General features: G+C 27.4%; 2 protein-coding genes across 3 annotated transcripts; one reads left to right on the top strand and one right to left on the bottom strand.

The window, feature by feature from the left end:
• Positions 1 to 6227: 6227 nt before the first annotated feature.
• Positions 6228 to 11062, bottom strand: LOC107164303 (ER membrane protein complex subunit 2-like). 2 transcript variants are annotated; one of them, XM_015512066.2, is made up of 9 exons: positions 10972 to 11062; positions 10782 to 10822; positions 10596 to 10709; positions 8775 to 8925; positions 7954 to 8097; positions 7729 to 7885; positions 7414 to 7509; positions 6921 to 7024; positions 6228 to 6851 (listed from the first exon to the last, which is right to left on the bottom strand). In XM_015512066.2, the coding sequence occupies exons 2-9, from the start codon at positions 10795 to 10797 to the stop codon at positions 6770 to 6772; spliced, it is 864 nt and encodes a 287-aa protein (XP_015367552.1). In that variant the 5' UTR covers positions 10798 to 10822; positions 10972 to 11062; the 3' UTR covers positions 6228 to 6769. The 2 variants fall into 2 exon arrangements, with proteins under 2 accessions (XP_015367552.1, XP_015367553.1); XM_015512067.2 differs by lacking the exon at positions 10972 to 11062 and having other exon boundaries at positions 10596 to 10706; positions 10782 to 10965.
• Positions 11063 to 11219: 157 nt separating this feature from the next.
• Rad9 (cell cycle checkpoint control protein Rad9) lies at positions 11220 to 14123 on the top strand. Its single transcript, XM_015512068.2, has 6 exons — positions 11220 to 11571; positions 11797 to 12008; positions 12088 to 12249; positions 12316 to 12469; positions 13177 to 13348; positions 13424 to 14123. Exons 1-6 carry the CDS (start codon positions 11538 to 11540, stop codon positions 13986 to 13988), a joined length of 1299 nt encoding a protein of 432 aa, XP_015367554.1. The 5' UTR covers positions 11220 to 11537; the 3' UTR covers positions 13989 to 14123.
• Positions 14124 to 15575: the final 1452 nt, after the last annotated feature.

The raw sequence follows: 15575 nt of genomic DNA, 5'->3' as shown, positions 1-15575 counted from the left end.
TTGTTAACATCTGCAATTTTGAGCAGTTATATAAAGAATTTTAGGCATAATTGCCGTCGTTTACCTGCTTACAAGGTTGAACTGGAAGAGTTTCGGTATATTACGCTATGTCAATACTCAATTGCACCAGAAATCGCAGGTAAGGAAAATTCAAAATAAATTTTGGGATTCAAAAAAGTATAGCATCAACTGTGTCAGACGATGTTGAGGTCCGAAAAGGTTGTATATCAATTACTATTTACTAATTGTGCATTGTGCCGGTGATATTGCACTGGAGTACGAACACGAACTAAGATATCTTAGTTCGTGAGTACGAATAATCGTTATGATATCGATATCGTTTTGACAACATATTTTGTGCATACACGTTTTCATTTACATGTGATAAAATTACCAATAAATTGGTCAAAACGGAATATCCGTCAATAAATATATATATCAATATAATATCACAGATTATATAATCTGTAATAATATTATATGAAGATAAAGATAACAAACTATTGTATAATAATTTATTAATAGGTATGTATTTTAATATTTTATGATTTTTTATAATGACTTATAATGTTAACGTATAATTAAAATAACATATATTATTTAAAAATATTTATATTTTCCTGGTACAATAGAATATGTATACCTACCTAATAAAAAATTTACTGGCTCAAAAGATTTCTACCTTTTTAGTTTCGAGTTCGTGATAAATCTGCATATGCATCAAAAAAATGTGTATAGATTTCAAGTAGTCTAAAAAGATCGGCGCAAATGAGTTTTAATGTAGAAGTCTTCAACATCATATCCTCAAACTTTAAATCATTCATTATTAAATTGTTTCTTTTATCAGAAGCATTAATAAGAGATCTTTTAATTTCAGAAGATAAATTCGATACAATTTTTTTTTTAAGAAACACAATTTTTTTATTTTATAGCCTACAAGGCATTTTGAAATAATAAAATTTGATTTTGTAAATTTGTATCTAATATGTAGGTATTTATTTCGGTGTTTCCGAATTGCGGACAAAAACCGTAAAAACATGCGAGTTGCGGACGACAGTGTTGGTGAGTTGCGGCCCAAACCCTAAATAACGTACGAGTTGCGGCCCGGGTTTATGAGAGGTACGTACGAGTTGCGGCCCGGATTTATGAAAGGTACGTACGAATTGCGGCCATACAATAATGTATATATTATATACTATATGTCTATATATAGTAATAGTATATAAACATCACAATATTATGAAGGTATTTTCTAGTATAAATTGTCGTTCTTATATTAATATTGGTCGTAAAGAAAATAAAAGTATTCATAAAATTATAGAATATAATATAATATATTAATATTATGACATTATATTAAAAAATAAATAATAAAAAAAAATAAAAGTATAATTGGTGTGATATATTATGATAATAATGTCCAAAAAAAATCAAAGCATTCATAATGTAAGTCATATATGGCAGATAATAAGATAAAACCATCTATATTATCTTTATCATATTATACCTATACAAAAATATTTACTTCCCATACGTATTGAACATTTCGTTTATACGGTACATAGGTAATAGATATATAATATAATATATATTATACAAGTAAGGTACATATGTAATTAATGTTACAATTACTCGGACCGCAACTAACCTATACCTAAAATATTATCGGGCCGGAATTCACAGGTCTCCAACACCGGAAACGAAAGGTCGGGCCGCAACTCACCCTCAGCCGCGGACGAAATCTAAAAAGGTAACATACGAATTGCGGACACAAATATAAGATACTAATTGCGGACAAATTACCTATTATTATTATTAAGTCATCCTAATATATATCAATTGATCGAGGCCCTAAATGAAGTACAGACTAGTAGCTATACGAAAATGAATTGCTCTGTAGTGCGAAATTTAAAACGAGCAAAAATAACTGTTGAAAAAGAGGCATTTATTAGCAATCAAATTTTGCAATATTCACGTGGTGAAATCAGTAGAATATCATATATACAGGCTGTTTCAAACATTTTTTTACCAAAAGATCTATAAATGCTATGACGATAATCTATAAGTATTTTATAAATAATTTTTGCTACAAAATTAAAACATTAAATAATTTAACAACATTTCAATAATAACGATTGCTCTTTTACAAGACACAAATATTTTTAACCCCGCCTAACAACTTTTTGGTAGCTTGGCCTAAGTCCTGAAAAAGTGGTGAAGGGAAATATTTGTGTCCGCAACTCACCTGATTTGAGAAATGTGTTTAAGAAAAAAAACTCTGTACGCAACTAGTACTACGATAACGAAACTCGTGTCCGCAATTGTTATGTTACAATATTGACCTGAATAATTTCGTCCGCAACTAGTATGTGTCCATTTATTTACTTACATTTTGAATATTTTAAGAAAGTAGGTGTGTAATGAATAATGATATACTTAATTACTTACTCTTTGAAAATGTATGATTATTCGTTTATATTCTGAATTATAATGTACTACCTGATGTACCACTAGCTAGGTAGTTAGGTGCCACTGTAGTAGGTACTGCACCGACCGTCATCGCCGCGCGCGTATATGCTATTGTATTTTGTGTTTATTTTTGTATATTTCCTCTGTGTTTTTGTGATGATACTGTCTAGTTCCGAATGCTCAGTAAATCTTTATTGATTCATAATATATTATATTTTAATCAGATATCTTATATCGAACTTAATGTGTTCTATGGTGCTATACCTATATACTATGATTAACTATAGTATATATAAGCGATTGCATTTGCATAATCGAATTTATTTTAATATTTGTTAGCTATGTTTAATTTCAAGAAGACGACACTAGAACTTGATCGTTATCGGTTTTATTTTAAAAATTCAAATAATGAGTTATATAAAAATAGTTAATAATCAAGCCAGGCTTAAAACCGTTCCCAATAAACTAGGTTAGACTCTGGTAGAAACTAAAAATTTTCGAAAACGGCTGTCGTTTAATTTTGATATTATGGTAGCCGGTACTTGTTTCTTTAAAGATATCTTAAACATATTGATAACCGTTAATTGTTTAAAAACTTTAATAACCATATTATGTGCTTTCTAAATAACCATTCTACAAATAATAATTTTAATATTTTCAATAGTTTTTTGTATTTAATTAGGTATCTTTGGATTACATAATACTGCAGACTTCAGCGTATTTCATACTGTATAATTTTTTCTATATTTTTTTTTCTTTTCGAAATACTTTTGCCTGGGGTTGCCAATATTCCTTCCTTTCGTATTTTTTTTAACTCTAGTTAATTTTTGTGTTCACAATTTTTGAACTTAAATAATAATGTGACCAATAAATAATCATTCTATCATGATTTTTTTCTAAATAGTTTTTTTGCATTTAATTATATTAAAAGATTACAGACTGCAGTCTTCTACGAATTATAACAAATGATCGACGGCCTGGCGGAATAGGATATAATAAGAATAAGAATAACCATGGTTAGCTACGGTCTTTTATGAATAAGACAATCTACACACATACAGACATGTTGTCTCATATATTCGCATCGTCGGAAACCAACATTTTTTCATGGTCCTAGTCAACAAGGCGTTACCTAAGTGCCCCCCTTTAAGTCGTGAGCAACTATCGCAATCATCTTTCACATAGGCTTCGGTACTACAAAAAATCTTATCAAGCCAAATTTTTGATAACGCAGGTCTCTTTTAGTCCATAGTCATTAACTCTTCTGGTAAAATATAGTTGTAAGTGCCACCATCCCCCACTCCTGGGCATTGCAGAAACCTACGGGTGCCCCAATAGAAATTCTGCCAAAGCTCTCACCCACGTGTAACCAACCTACCGTTGTATAAAACCTATAGTACTACGCCCTTCCCAATGGCCTTAGTTGCCGCGGGATAAAAAAAAAATACATAGTTGAGCTAAATACGGCATTTAAAATACCTATAGTGCAGTCGTAGGTACTCTGCTGATGTCGAAGGAACAGCTTTGTTCATCTACCTCCATCGCGCTTTGAATTGCAAGTATAAAGAATCGAGAAATGACCTATCAATCTATTAATGCATTATTTTTTAAATTTAAATTATTAGAATCGGTAATTAACTCAAATAAATATCGATTATTGGGGTTAACCAAAAATAATTGATATTATTATATGATAAGTCCATAGAGCATAGACGCACAATATACCTTATATTGAGTATTATAGGTTTACAGATTAATTATATGTTCTTTTCAAGAACTCTCTTTGAACTTATTTTGTAGAAATATCAAAATCTGCAGTATTTCATCAAGTGCAGATGAGTATGAATCATATTATGATCAAATGTTTGATTGTAAACTATTTAATGTCTATATTTATGGTATAGATCATGGCTAAATAAACTAAGCTAATAATAAATTATTTAGCCATGGTATAGATTACGTCAAAAATATTTTTAATTACTGATGATTAAAATGAGGAAAACATATCCAATATGAATATAAATAACATATCGTTTAAAATACTTCATGTAAACATATTGACTATTGAGTGATACCCGGCGCATAGTATAGGCAAAATAGGTACACCACTGAAGTGCTCATTATTCTCCATAATTATTTAAATTTTTGGGTAATCGCAACTCTATTCTTTAAGTATGTAGTTGCACATAAACCAAAATGTGTAAACCTCCCTTCTTATACACTGCTGTAAAACTCAAATCCCCACTTCTCAGCACCAGTTAATTGTGTGAAATAACCACATTTTTTCGGCGAACAGAGTATTATACATAATTATTATGTATGAGACATGCATCAGATATTGTGTACACAGCAAATATTAGAGTATCTGAATACAACATGAAAAATCATTAAGATAACTCATCTCTCGTAAGTCTATGAAAAATATTAAATTGATTTATTAAATTAATTTTCAAAATACTAAGTAAAAGTCATTTAAAGCTAAGAATAAACTATCAAATATACTCTGTACATAAAATATTGATTTTATGTGTCGCATTGGTATCGTAATCAGTTCCTGGTCATTTTAGGTACTTATAATTTTAATAATTGGGAGTAGATATGGCCCATTTAAAAAATGCCTAGTTATATAAATATTGAATCTGAAGGTTAGGTTAGATTAGATGAACTCTAATTGCTCGATCGCCAGCCATTAGTAAATAAACCAATTAAGAATGTTAGTGGGTACCCACAGGAGAATGTATAAGAATGAAAAAAAAATTGATATAGTTATACAGTATAGGTACATATTATACTGAAGACGTTAAACTATAATTCCAGCTTCTTGATCTGAAAAATGACTAAATAGCAAGTCAGTTTATAAATGAATGATTTATCAGTTTCTCATTAAATAGTTACATATATATTACACAGTTGGTTAGATAACTAGCAAATTATATTAATTCTTCGGTTCTTGTTTTCTTTCTTATAATTTATTGGGTTCTCAGGGTATACTTGGGGCTAAAGCTAAGTTAAGATTATATTATATGTAGGTAAATGCATTTTATAATATTTATTTTTAAAAAACTTTTAATTAGTATTTAGTTATATAGTGGTATTTTAATTTTAATTAATAGGCTGATAAAAATATTAATGGAAATTAAAAACATATTCAATTTTTAATTTTATTGATAATCCAATCTGATATTATAAGTATTGTAATAATACTAATACTATTTATAGGTTTATCATGTATAATAAATAATTATACAAATGAACCTTTTTGTAATATTTGAATAATAATCGTGTGTATTTATGACAAACTGTTGTAAAGTAATTATCTATCCTGGTCAATGGACAATATTGAGCTTTTACTACTAAAGAAAAATATCTACTTAGGTAAAGGTAAAAAAAGCATAAATACAAATATAAATAAAAATATAATAACATACCTAAGCCATTCAAAATTCATAAATAAATTTATAATATAGATCATAAGCACGAAAATGATTAATCTATGTAGAATGTAAGATAAATAAACAATATATGTGGTTATAGCCAAAAATAATAGGTGAATGATAAATTATTTATCAGACGAGCTCTCATGTAAATACATAATCATTAAGTATTTCAGTATTCATATTAAATAAATTTGAATATTATAATGAAGTATTAATTATTAATAATAATTTATATAAATTATAATCAGAATGTGTTACACTCAATATTATATGTATGGGTAAATATAACTAGTGACATAAAATTACACATTTACACTAAAATTAAATACATTTCAAATCAAATTTATTTATTTTACTAAATATTTATGAACTTTCAAAATCTCAAGTTTTAACAGATTATACAATATCATTATTTCTTCAAAGTAAATGTAGTGTTATTATATTTACTAGAAATTGTACAGTTGTTGAAACAATGTTGGTGAAAACACACCTTGTATCAAAGGCAGTGTACTAGTTGGATTGAAATATAGTACCACATTCATACCAGTAATTTTAATTTTATTAACTACTATTTAATATCCAGATGAGTTAGTTTGTAGTAAATAAAATTGGTGAAAACAACAAAGAAGTTGGTAACGGAAAAAACAGTAATATTGATGCTAAATTGACAATTTGATGGAAAAAAAAATTTCTGAAAATGATTTACAACATATTGGCAGAACACGTTACTTACAATGTATCAAATAAAGTTTACATTATAATATAGCATATTGGCTATATTATTTTAATAAATGCCAAAAATATAGTAAGAAACATCTTTAAAATAATAAATATTGAAGTTATACCAAATATCTTAGACTAATTTAATTTAAGCTCAAATGCAATGATCCCATTAATGTCTCAAGTACATACAGCTGATTTTTCTTATTTAATTGCTTTTTCTCACTGAAACAGAAACAAACCGTTTTATAATTATATAGAAAATATTTTAAAAAGTTAAGTAACATTATTTACCTGTACATGTGTTCAACTCGTTTTAATGACAATGTAGCAATTTTCTTGAATGTGTTTTTTTTTGTTTGATTATGTTTTTGTGATGACATCAAACTGCGAGCAGTCTAAAAAATTGGTTTTGTTATAAATTTATAATAAATTTACTTTGTGAGACACTAACATAATAAACCTACCTATAATCAAGTTGAAAAATAAAATTATTTATTATCTTAAAATTGTGAACAGCTGATATTGACTTTAGTTTTGAATTAATTAATTTTAGTTATTTTTATTCAAACCAATGCGCAATTTAATAAAATAACTCAATGTTACATATTCTATAATATTTTTATTCTAAATTATATAATAGATAAATTAAATGGAAAGTATTTGACTTTTTTTTATAGAATGTAAACATATTATGTCAATGGTTTTTTTTTTCTAGAATCTAATAATAATTAATGATTTAAATTCAACTATTGTAAAAGTATAAAATAATTATAATATAGTTTACCAAGTACAATCCATACAAAGCTCGGATGTTGTTAGGGTTAAGAAGAATAGCATATGAATAATGAGCACGTGCTAATTCCAAATTTTCTGTACCTCCCTGAAAAATAAAATTCAATATTTAATTTTGTTTTTAAATATGTTCATAAAATTTATGATTTTTATTTTATTTAAAGATTAACACCAATTAAATGTATACAATAAACATTACAGAGGGATTGTAGTAAATTTACTGTATGCTTGATAGCTATACAATAAACATAGTATAGGTATAAAAATGAAAAAATTATTTTACAAGTTTATAATTAAGTTTCAATACTTGTGTGTATCGTATATCAGCATTTCTCTGATGATATAAATGATTCTGAGAATTATGTAGGATCATTTCTTCCATACAATATGCAGATTTGGCATATTCTCCTTCTAACAAGTATAAATTGCTCAATTCTTGCCAACCTTCTTGGTCAACCATAAACCTGAAATTATTATGACATAATACACAATCACAAATAAATTAGTACCGGCTTTTAATTATGAAAAATACTTTTTAAGATATTCAACAAGTTCTTTAATGGCTTCGCTTATCTGACATTTAGCTTTTAATATTGCGACTTTATGTTTCCTGGTTTGAGCACTGGTTTCATCTGCCTTGATTAGCTTGTCAAGAGATTCTAATGCTTCATCATATCTAGGTTATAAAAAATTAAAAAAAATTAATTTTATGAATGTTCTGGTGTATATAATTATTAAAATACTTGTTTTTATAAATGTAAATTTTTCTGTAGGAAAAGTTTTTCATTTAATTATTTGACATCTCATAAAAATATGTACGCAAAAAATGTCCTTTAAAACACATATGAGCGTTCAAAGGATATGGGTTACTGAGTGGTTTTATTGTAATAACACCTATGAACAAAATTGAAGAGGAGATTAAAAAGTAGTTCTGTAAAAAGCCAGATTTTTTATTTTATAAATTTTAATTCTTAAAAATAACTCTCCATAAAGGTAAAAAAACAGGTATGATTAAACATGAAATATTATACAAAGTTTTACAGATATCAAAAATTGGGCTTCTTACAGAACCAGATATGAATCTCTTCTACAATTTTGTTCATAAGTGTTTCTACAATAAAACCGCTCAGTAACCCATATTCTTTGAATGCGTAAAGTATGTTTTAAAATTACAGCCTAATGGCAGCTATGTGGCTAAAAACGCTATTTCTTGAGCGTTGTATGTCTACACAATTTCGTGAGATGTTTTATTAATATAGGAAAAATAAAATATTAAATATATTCTGATTTTTAAAACAATAATATTTTTCAAGTTTAAAATGCAAATTTAAAAAAATAGAGTGGTTTACTTACCTTTCCTCTGCTTCTAGTATTGTTATAGCCAGTCTACGCACTCTAAGACTGTCAGGAAATTTATTAAGAAGCATTTGTAAACATACTTTGGCTACATCAATACGGTTACAATCACATGCTGCAATTAATACTTGTTCCAAAACTAGGTAACCTATAATGTTAGAAAATAAATGATCAGTTATTACATAAAGTCATAGTCAATCTTCATTAGTGAAAAAAATTAATTGTTTATAAATGTTATATTAAAAAAATTAAGTCAAAAATGAAATGCTAATTTAACTAGTAGAAAAATATCAATGAATTTTCTTTTTATAATTTAAAATACAATTTAAGACTTTTTTAGCGACTTTCATATACCATTAAAATAATTTTTTAATTTTCTCAACATTTCGGGGTGGGAGGGGCTTGCAGCATCCTCAGCCCTACCATGGGCTACACCACTGATATATTGCATACTATATTCAATATTATATATGATTTATTCCAAATTCAAATGACAAAAAGTAGAATACTTTTGAAACATATTTTTTTGCTTGAGTATCAACTATTAAGTTATTTTTTTAACACATTGACTGCCATGCGGCTGTCGGCGTCCGTATAAAAATAATTAGGTATTGATAATTTTTAGACCGCCGGCTGCCGCACCATATCATTTTGTAGGAGGCCATACGGCCGCAGACTGCCGTAAATTAATTTGGATTTAAATTATTAATTTTTCCGTGGCGCTAAAATAATGATCTTGAAAATATGCTGCGGCATATTGGGAATAATTGCAAGTTTTTTGATGTAATAAACATAATTTTAACATTTTTTTTGAATTTTGAATTTTTTTTCAAATTCAATAGTATATATTTGTATATATAAATACAAATTTATAATGACACTGAAAAATGTCATTGGGTGTACCCATAATAAATATTCTTGAGGCCACCAGCGGTCACATGGCAGTTAACGTATTAATAAACATTTAAGTTTGGAAGGACCAAGCAAAATGGTCTACCATAGGAAACACTGCTAAAGTTATGGTCTACTACTCTTTTCATGTAAACTTTAATGTTTAATATTCATTCATTAACATTTTAGTAAGTTAATTAAGTATTCTGATTCTTAAAATAAAATGCAATAAGATTCTTGTAAAAAATTACTATGGTAAACTATTTTAAATAAGCAATGAAATGGTTTTGTTATAAAATATACTTAAGCTACCTACCTTCATAAAAACTGTTCTAATGAAATAACAAAAACTGTCAACAAAAATGTATGTAGCCAATTAAATTAAAGGAATTTCTTTTTCATTCAGTTTTATAATTAGAACTTAGGTAATGCTTTATATTTTATGATATTTAAAGGAATATTAGTTTTATATGTGTCTATGTCAGAGGTTATTTGTAAACGCCATTACCCTCAGGGAGCCATTAAAAAAAAAAAAATAAATAAATAAATGTAATATACAAATATAAATACCATTTTTAATGATTTTTAATAAATAATCATTATAATATACCTATTGAAAGTTTTATTTTTGTAATACTAGTCATTTATTTATCAGACATTTTGTATTCATTGATTAAAAAAACTCTGCAATAATTTGGGAATAGGGCCGTACAGCAAGGTTATCCCAGGGAGTTTTAGAATTAACCAACTGTAATATTATTAGTTCAATTTGATAACTAGCCGAGTCTATCCAGGCCTGTTTGTTAAGACTCAAAGGAGCCATAAGATGAAAAAGTTTGAATACCTCGGGCTATTTACACCTATACTATTGATGGAATATGAACTACCTATTTCCATGTTCGATTTTGTTGATGCTATAGCACTTACGATCATTTCCTAATTGCTTAATTTTATGTTTGACCGACGAATCCCATAATTCTAACACTTCTTTACTCTTACGTTCGTTGTCTTCTCTATACTTCTTAAGTTTCTCTTGAGCTTCTAAAAAAATAATTATAAAAGTAACCTGGCAAACCATAAATGATTCATGAGGCATGCTGAACAAAGACTTACCACTTAAATGGACCATGATTCTAATTATACTGAAAATGAAACTATAACAATAAAAAGAATTGAATTGAAAGATATTTTAATAGTTCAAAAAATGGAATAATAATCAACAAAAATAGTTAATGGCTATTGATTAATGGTGCACAGTAGACAAGTATTAATTAAAAGAATATTCTCGTAAGTAGGTACTTACATAAATTATAGAACTATAATATTATAATTTATAATTAATATTGTGTAATGAGTAGTACAATATTATATTGTACATTGATGGGATTGATAAGAATTTTACATTTTTTCGGTAACGGGCCACTGATAATGGGCAGGCGTTCCATGGGCGTAGATAATTAAGTCCCGTGGCCTTTTGATTTGCAATCGTGGTGGTGATTTCGTGATTTCACTAGACGTATCAATTGATAAGTTTGAGGTGATAACACTGGAAGTTAAGATTAGAGAAAAGAAAATGTTGTATTTGAAATTTGAATTTGAAATTTTCACCGAAATTTCAATAATTTCATTCTTATAATCTTATGTTTGATAGATGTTGAGTATTTTGTCATAAACTAGCCTGATCAACCATCAACAGATCGATAGTTACAAATTTACAATAGCTTATTGTTTCTGATGAGTCTTGATTTGGAGTGTGTTTGGAGACGACTAAGTTTTGTTTTGAGTGGTATATTTTGTTCGTTGCCAATTTATAGAAATAAATATGAGATGTCCCCAAAACGCAGATGACCGTGACAAACCTTAATCACTATGAAGTGTGTTATACCCAGACAAAATTTGAAAAGTAACTATAATTAATATTGCTTATGTTTTCAAATTACTGCAAGATCATTTTCATCTAAACTATATTTGAATAAAAAACCACAAAAATTTTAGCATTATAATATTCATATACCTAGATTTATCACTGTTATAATATTAAATAATAAATATATAATAAAAAATATCTTTAATAATTTATAATGTACAATTATTCAAGTAATACAATATTTTGTTCATAATATTGCAGTTTTGTCGCGAGCATTGAATACAATGTGCCGCATTGGTGAAGATTTGTACATTGAGCCCAATTCAACGCAATTGGTCATGCATACTACCAATAGTTGGCATACCGTATATGCATGGTTTACATTTGATTCGTCATTTTTCTCTAGTTATTATTTTACTGAAGATGATGAACAAAATAGCGAAAATTCATTAAAATGTAAAATATCACTCAAGGTATATTTTGACCTAACAAAACTTAATTGAACAAGTTTAAACTCTTCAAAGACCTGATCTTTGTATCTTATGTGTTTAGTCATGTATTACAATATTCAAATCTCCACATTTATCTCGGTGCTTAGAGTCATGCCATATAGAAATTAAAAGTAATGCAGATACAATAACTATTCAATTACGTTATTCAAATTTTTGTGTTAAGACTCATTTGATACCAGTACTAGAATATTCTGCATTACAAGTGAGTTTTTGATCAGTTCATTATTATATAAGAAATGATTTATTAATCTATTTTTGTTTTTATTAGGTGAATCAAAATGTTGATACAAATCATGTTCTTTGTATTGATTCCAAGGTGTTATCAGCTGCTGTTAAACATTTTCAAAACAGTGAAACCGACATTACATTAATTGTAACTACTGAAAAAGTGATATTGAAAACCCACTCAGAATCTTGTCGAGGTGTTTGAATTGAATCTTAAGTCGGTCCTACACAACTGATGTACATGCTCAATATTGGTCACTGGTGATGAGCAGTGACAAGTTGTGTAGAAACATTACATGTATATTTATGTAATAATTGTTTTTTACTGGCTCGTACCGATGGGTTTTTGGTAAACTTGACAAAAGTTAAAGAACCACCAATATTTATGTTTAACGTGATGCTATACTTGTATATATTATACACTAGAGATACTCAAATTTTTTTTGCACATTCCACTCATGTGTATAATGAATTAGTCATGCACTACTAATAATTACAAAAATACTATTTAGAATTTCAGTGAATTAAAAAAAAAAAATTCAAGTACATTTAACAGTATATTATTTAGTATTTATTTACACAAAAAAATAAAATAATATTATATCCTTAACATCAAATACTATAAATAATAATTTACTAATTTATCATACTACCACTACATACCTTTTTAAGTACCATCAATGCTAAATTTACCACTGTTTAAGATCCGCTGATATACACTAGTCAGTAATAGTGTAGGAGCAAAGATGAATGTAGGTCAACATTAGTCATACACAGCCAGTGACCAATTTTTGCCCAAGTTCATCAAACTGGTGGGACCTGGCTTTAGCATCTTAACTGTTAATTTTTAATTACATTTAGATTTACTTATAAATAATGCCGATTTGTGTATATTTAAATATAGATATAAGACAAATGCTAAGAACTGAATTGAGCTTACAGTCGTCAGAATTTGACATCTATGATGTTGGTGAAGGCTGTTGTATAACATTTTCTCTTAAAGAAATACGACCTCTACTGGCCTTTGCAGAGCACATGACATTACCAGTTATTATTCGTTTTAGTTCTCCTGGAATGTAAGTTTAATGATCACTATGAGTGTTTTATTTTAATAGTTATATTACAAAATTCTTTTAATCTTGTTTTATTAGGCCTATGGTATTTGGACTTAAAAATGGCTTGACATTTGAAAGCCAGTATATATTATCAACAATGAATGATAATGCGATCTCAGGAGATGCAAATTCCATACGTTTAAATATTAATGCCATTGACAACACTCAAAGTAGTAATGAACATCCAGAAAATCTATTGCCCAATATAAATCGAACTCAAACAACGAGTTCTAGCTTAAGAACTCCAATGCGAGTACAAGTTGAGTATCCAGATAGTATTTCAAGAAAACGCAAACACCCGTCAACTAGTCAACAACCCCCAAAAATAGCTAATTCAGTCAGTTCTATTTCAATAATTGAGCAGTTCAGAGAAGAATGTTTAGAAGAAGATGTCTTATTATCTCAGGTTGCTGACTACCATATCAATGATGAACAAACCAAAACATATATAAACAAGAATAGTAATTTCACACAAGAATTTTCTGATACTGCACTTGTATTTGCTAGATGTCATTCGTTGCCTATAAGAAATTCCCCTACTAAAGGAAAGGGAAAAGTACTGGTGTATGATTCAGATGGACTTATAGACGACTCTGATTGATTATTGATTTAATTGGTGTACACATTAATTGATCGGAAACAAACTGAAATTTATTAATTTATTCGTTGTCTGCTAAGTGTTAAAAATTGTGTTAAAATAAACTATATAAAATATAATTTCATCATAAATCATAAATTTATTTTTTTATATAATAAAACACTACATGTAAAATGAAGTTCTTAAGTGAAACTGGAGTAAATTTTAAATTTTTATATAAAGGGTTTGTTAAAACAGTTGTATTTAATTGTCAAGAATTTCAGATTATTCAGAAATATCAGAAAAAACAACAGATAAAGTATTCTGTGAATGTGACTGATATAAATGTGGGTCATATACCTTTTTAACTTACCCACATGAAATATTATGAATAATAATATACAAATTTGAAATGTTTAATTTTAATATTTTAATATAATAATAATATTAAAGTTTAATTAGACAAATAATTCAAAAAAAATTCTGGTAAGTCGTGGATGTCGCTCTGCTGTACAGTAGGTTACAAGTGGGTTACCTACTGTAATGGATGGAATTAAATTTGAATCCAATGATATTATGTCATTGTATAACAAAAACGATTCTGAGCGGAGACGGTTTATCTGTCTAGGATAATATATTATAGATTATTAAAAATTATCAAATCTTAGATTTAAAAAGAAAGTTTTTTATGAATTTATAGCTTAAAATAATTTACGAATTTTCGTGATTTTTACGTATGTTGTCAAAATTCAAACTTTAAATGCTTGTAAACAAAAATTGTGACTATGTATTTCTTTTATTTTTCAAATGCTATTGTAACAATATGTTAGGAGCCTTGTATTAAATTTTCAAATCTTAGAATTAAAAAAAAAAACTTTTATGAATTTCTATCTAAGATAATTTGAACATTGCCTTAATTTTTACGTATTTATTCAAAATTTGAACTTTGAATGCTTGAAAAAAAAAATTGTGACTATATATTTATTTTATTTTTCTACTGCTATTGTAAAAATATGTTAGGAGCTTTGAATTTAATTTTCAAATCTTAGATCTAAAAAGAAAAACTTTTATGAATTTCTATCTGAGATAATTTGAACATAGCCGTCATTTTTACGTATTAAGTCAAAATTGTGCCTATGTATTCTTATAATTTTTTAATCACTATAAGAATAACTTATGAAGAACTTTGTATTAAATTTACAAGTATTGTGATTGGGCTAAAAAAAATTTATCGACACTTCAAAAAAAAATTTTCAGAAAAATTGAAAATTTCAGTTGTCTATAAATATCTCAAAAAAAGTCAAAATATTTCGATGAATTAAATCATTTAAAGAAAATGCCAATCTCAATAACTGGTAAAATTTTCATGTATGTAGATGTTCATGTCGTAGGACTTATACTTTTTGAATAATAACAAATGCTTAAAATCGTTGAGGATAAATCGTTATCGTTACGCTATTTCGTAAAAATTTAAAATTCAAACGCACTTAAAAATTTTCCTATAATGATGCTTAAAGTTTTCTCTGTAGCTACTTGAAGGAAAACTTATGGAAAACTTAGTATTGTATTTTTAATCCTTAGTTATATGCACAAAAATGTTTATGATTTTTC

This window comes from Diuraphis noxia, unplaced genomic scaffold (assembly GCF_037042655.1).
Source record: "Diuraphis noxia isolate RWA-SAM2 unplaced genomic scaffold, SU_Dnox_SAM2 contig0004, whole genome shotgun sequence".
Lineage (NCBI taxonomy): Eukaryota > Metazoa > Arthropoda > Insecta > Hemiptera > Aphididae > Diuraphis > Diuraphis noxia.
Note: the sequence above shows the minus strand (reverse complement) of the source record. Positions and strands in the feature narration are given on the sequence as shown.

Bases quoted from the DNA above. Each gene is read 5' to 3' on its own strand.
- LOC107164303 (XM_015512066.2), bottom strand. The intron at 8,098-8,774 runs GTAAGTAAACCA...TTTATAACCTAG, and splicing joins ATACTAGAAGCAGAGGAAAG to ATATGATGAAGCATTAGAAT. The intron at 7,510-7,728 runs GTATTGAAACTT...TTTATTTTTCAG, and splicing joins CTGATATACGATACACACAA to GGAGGTACAGAAAATTTGGA.
- Rad9 (XM_015512068.2), top strand. From the start codon at position 11,538: ATGAAGTGTGTTATACCCAGACAAAATTTGAAAA. The intron at 11,572-11,796 runs GTAACTATAATT...ATAATATTGCAG, and splicing joins ACCCAGACAAAATTTGAAAA to TTTTGTCGCGAGCATTGAAT. The intron at 12,470-13,176 runs GTGTTTGAATTG...ATTTAAATATAG, and splicing joins CCACTCAGAATCTTGTCGAG to ATATAAGACAAATGCTAAGA.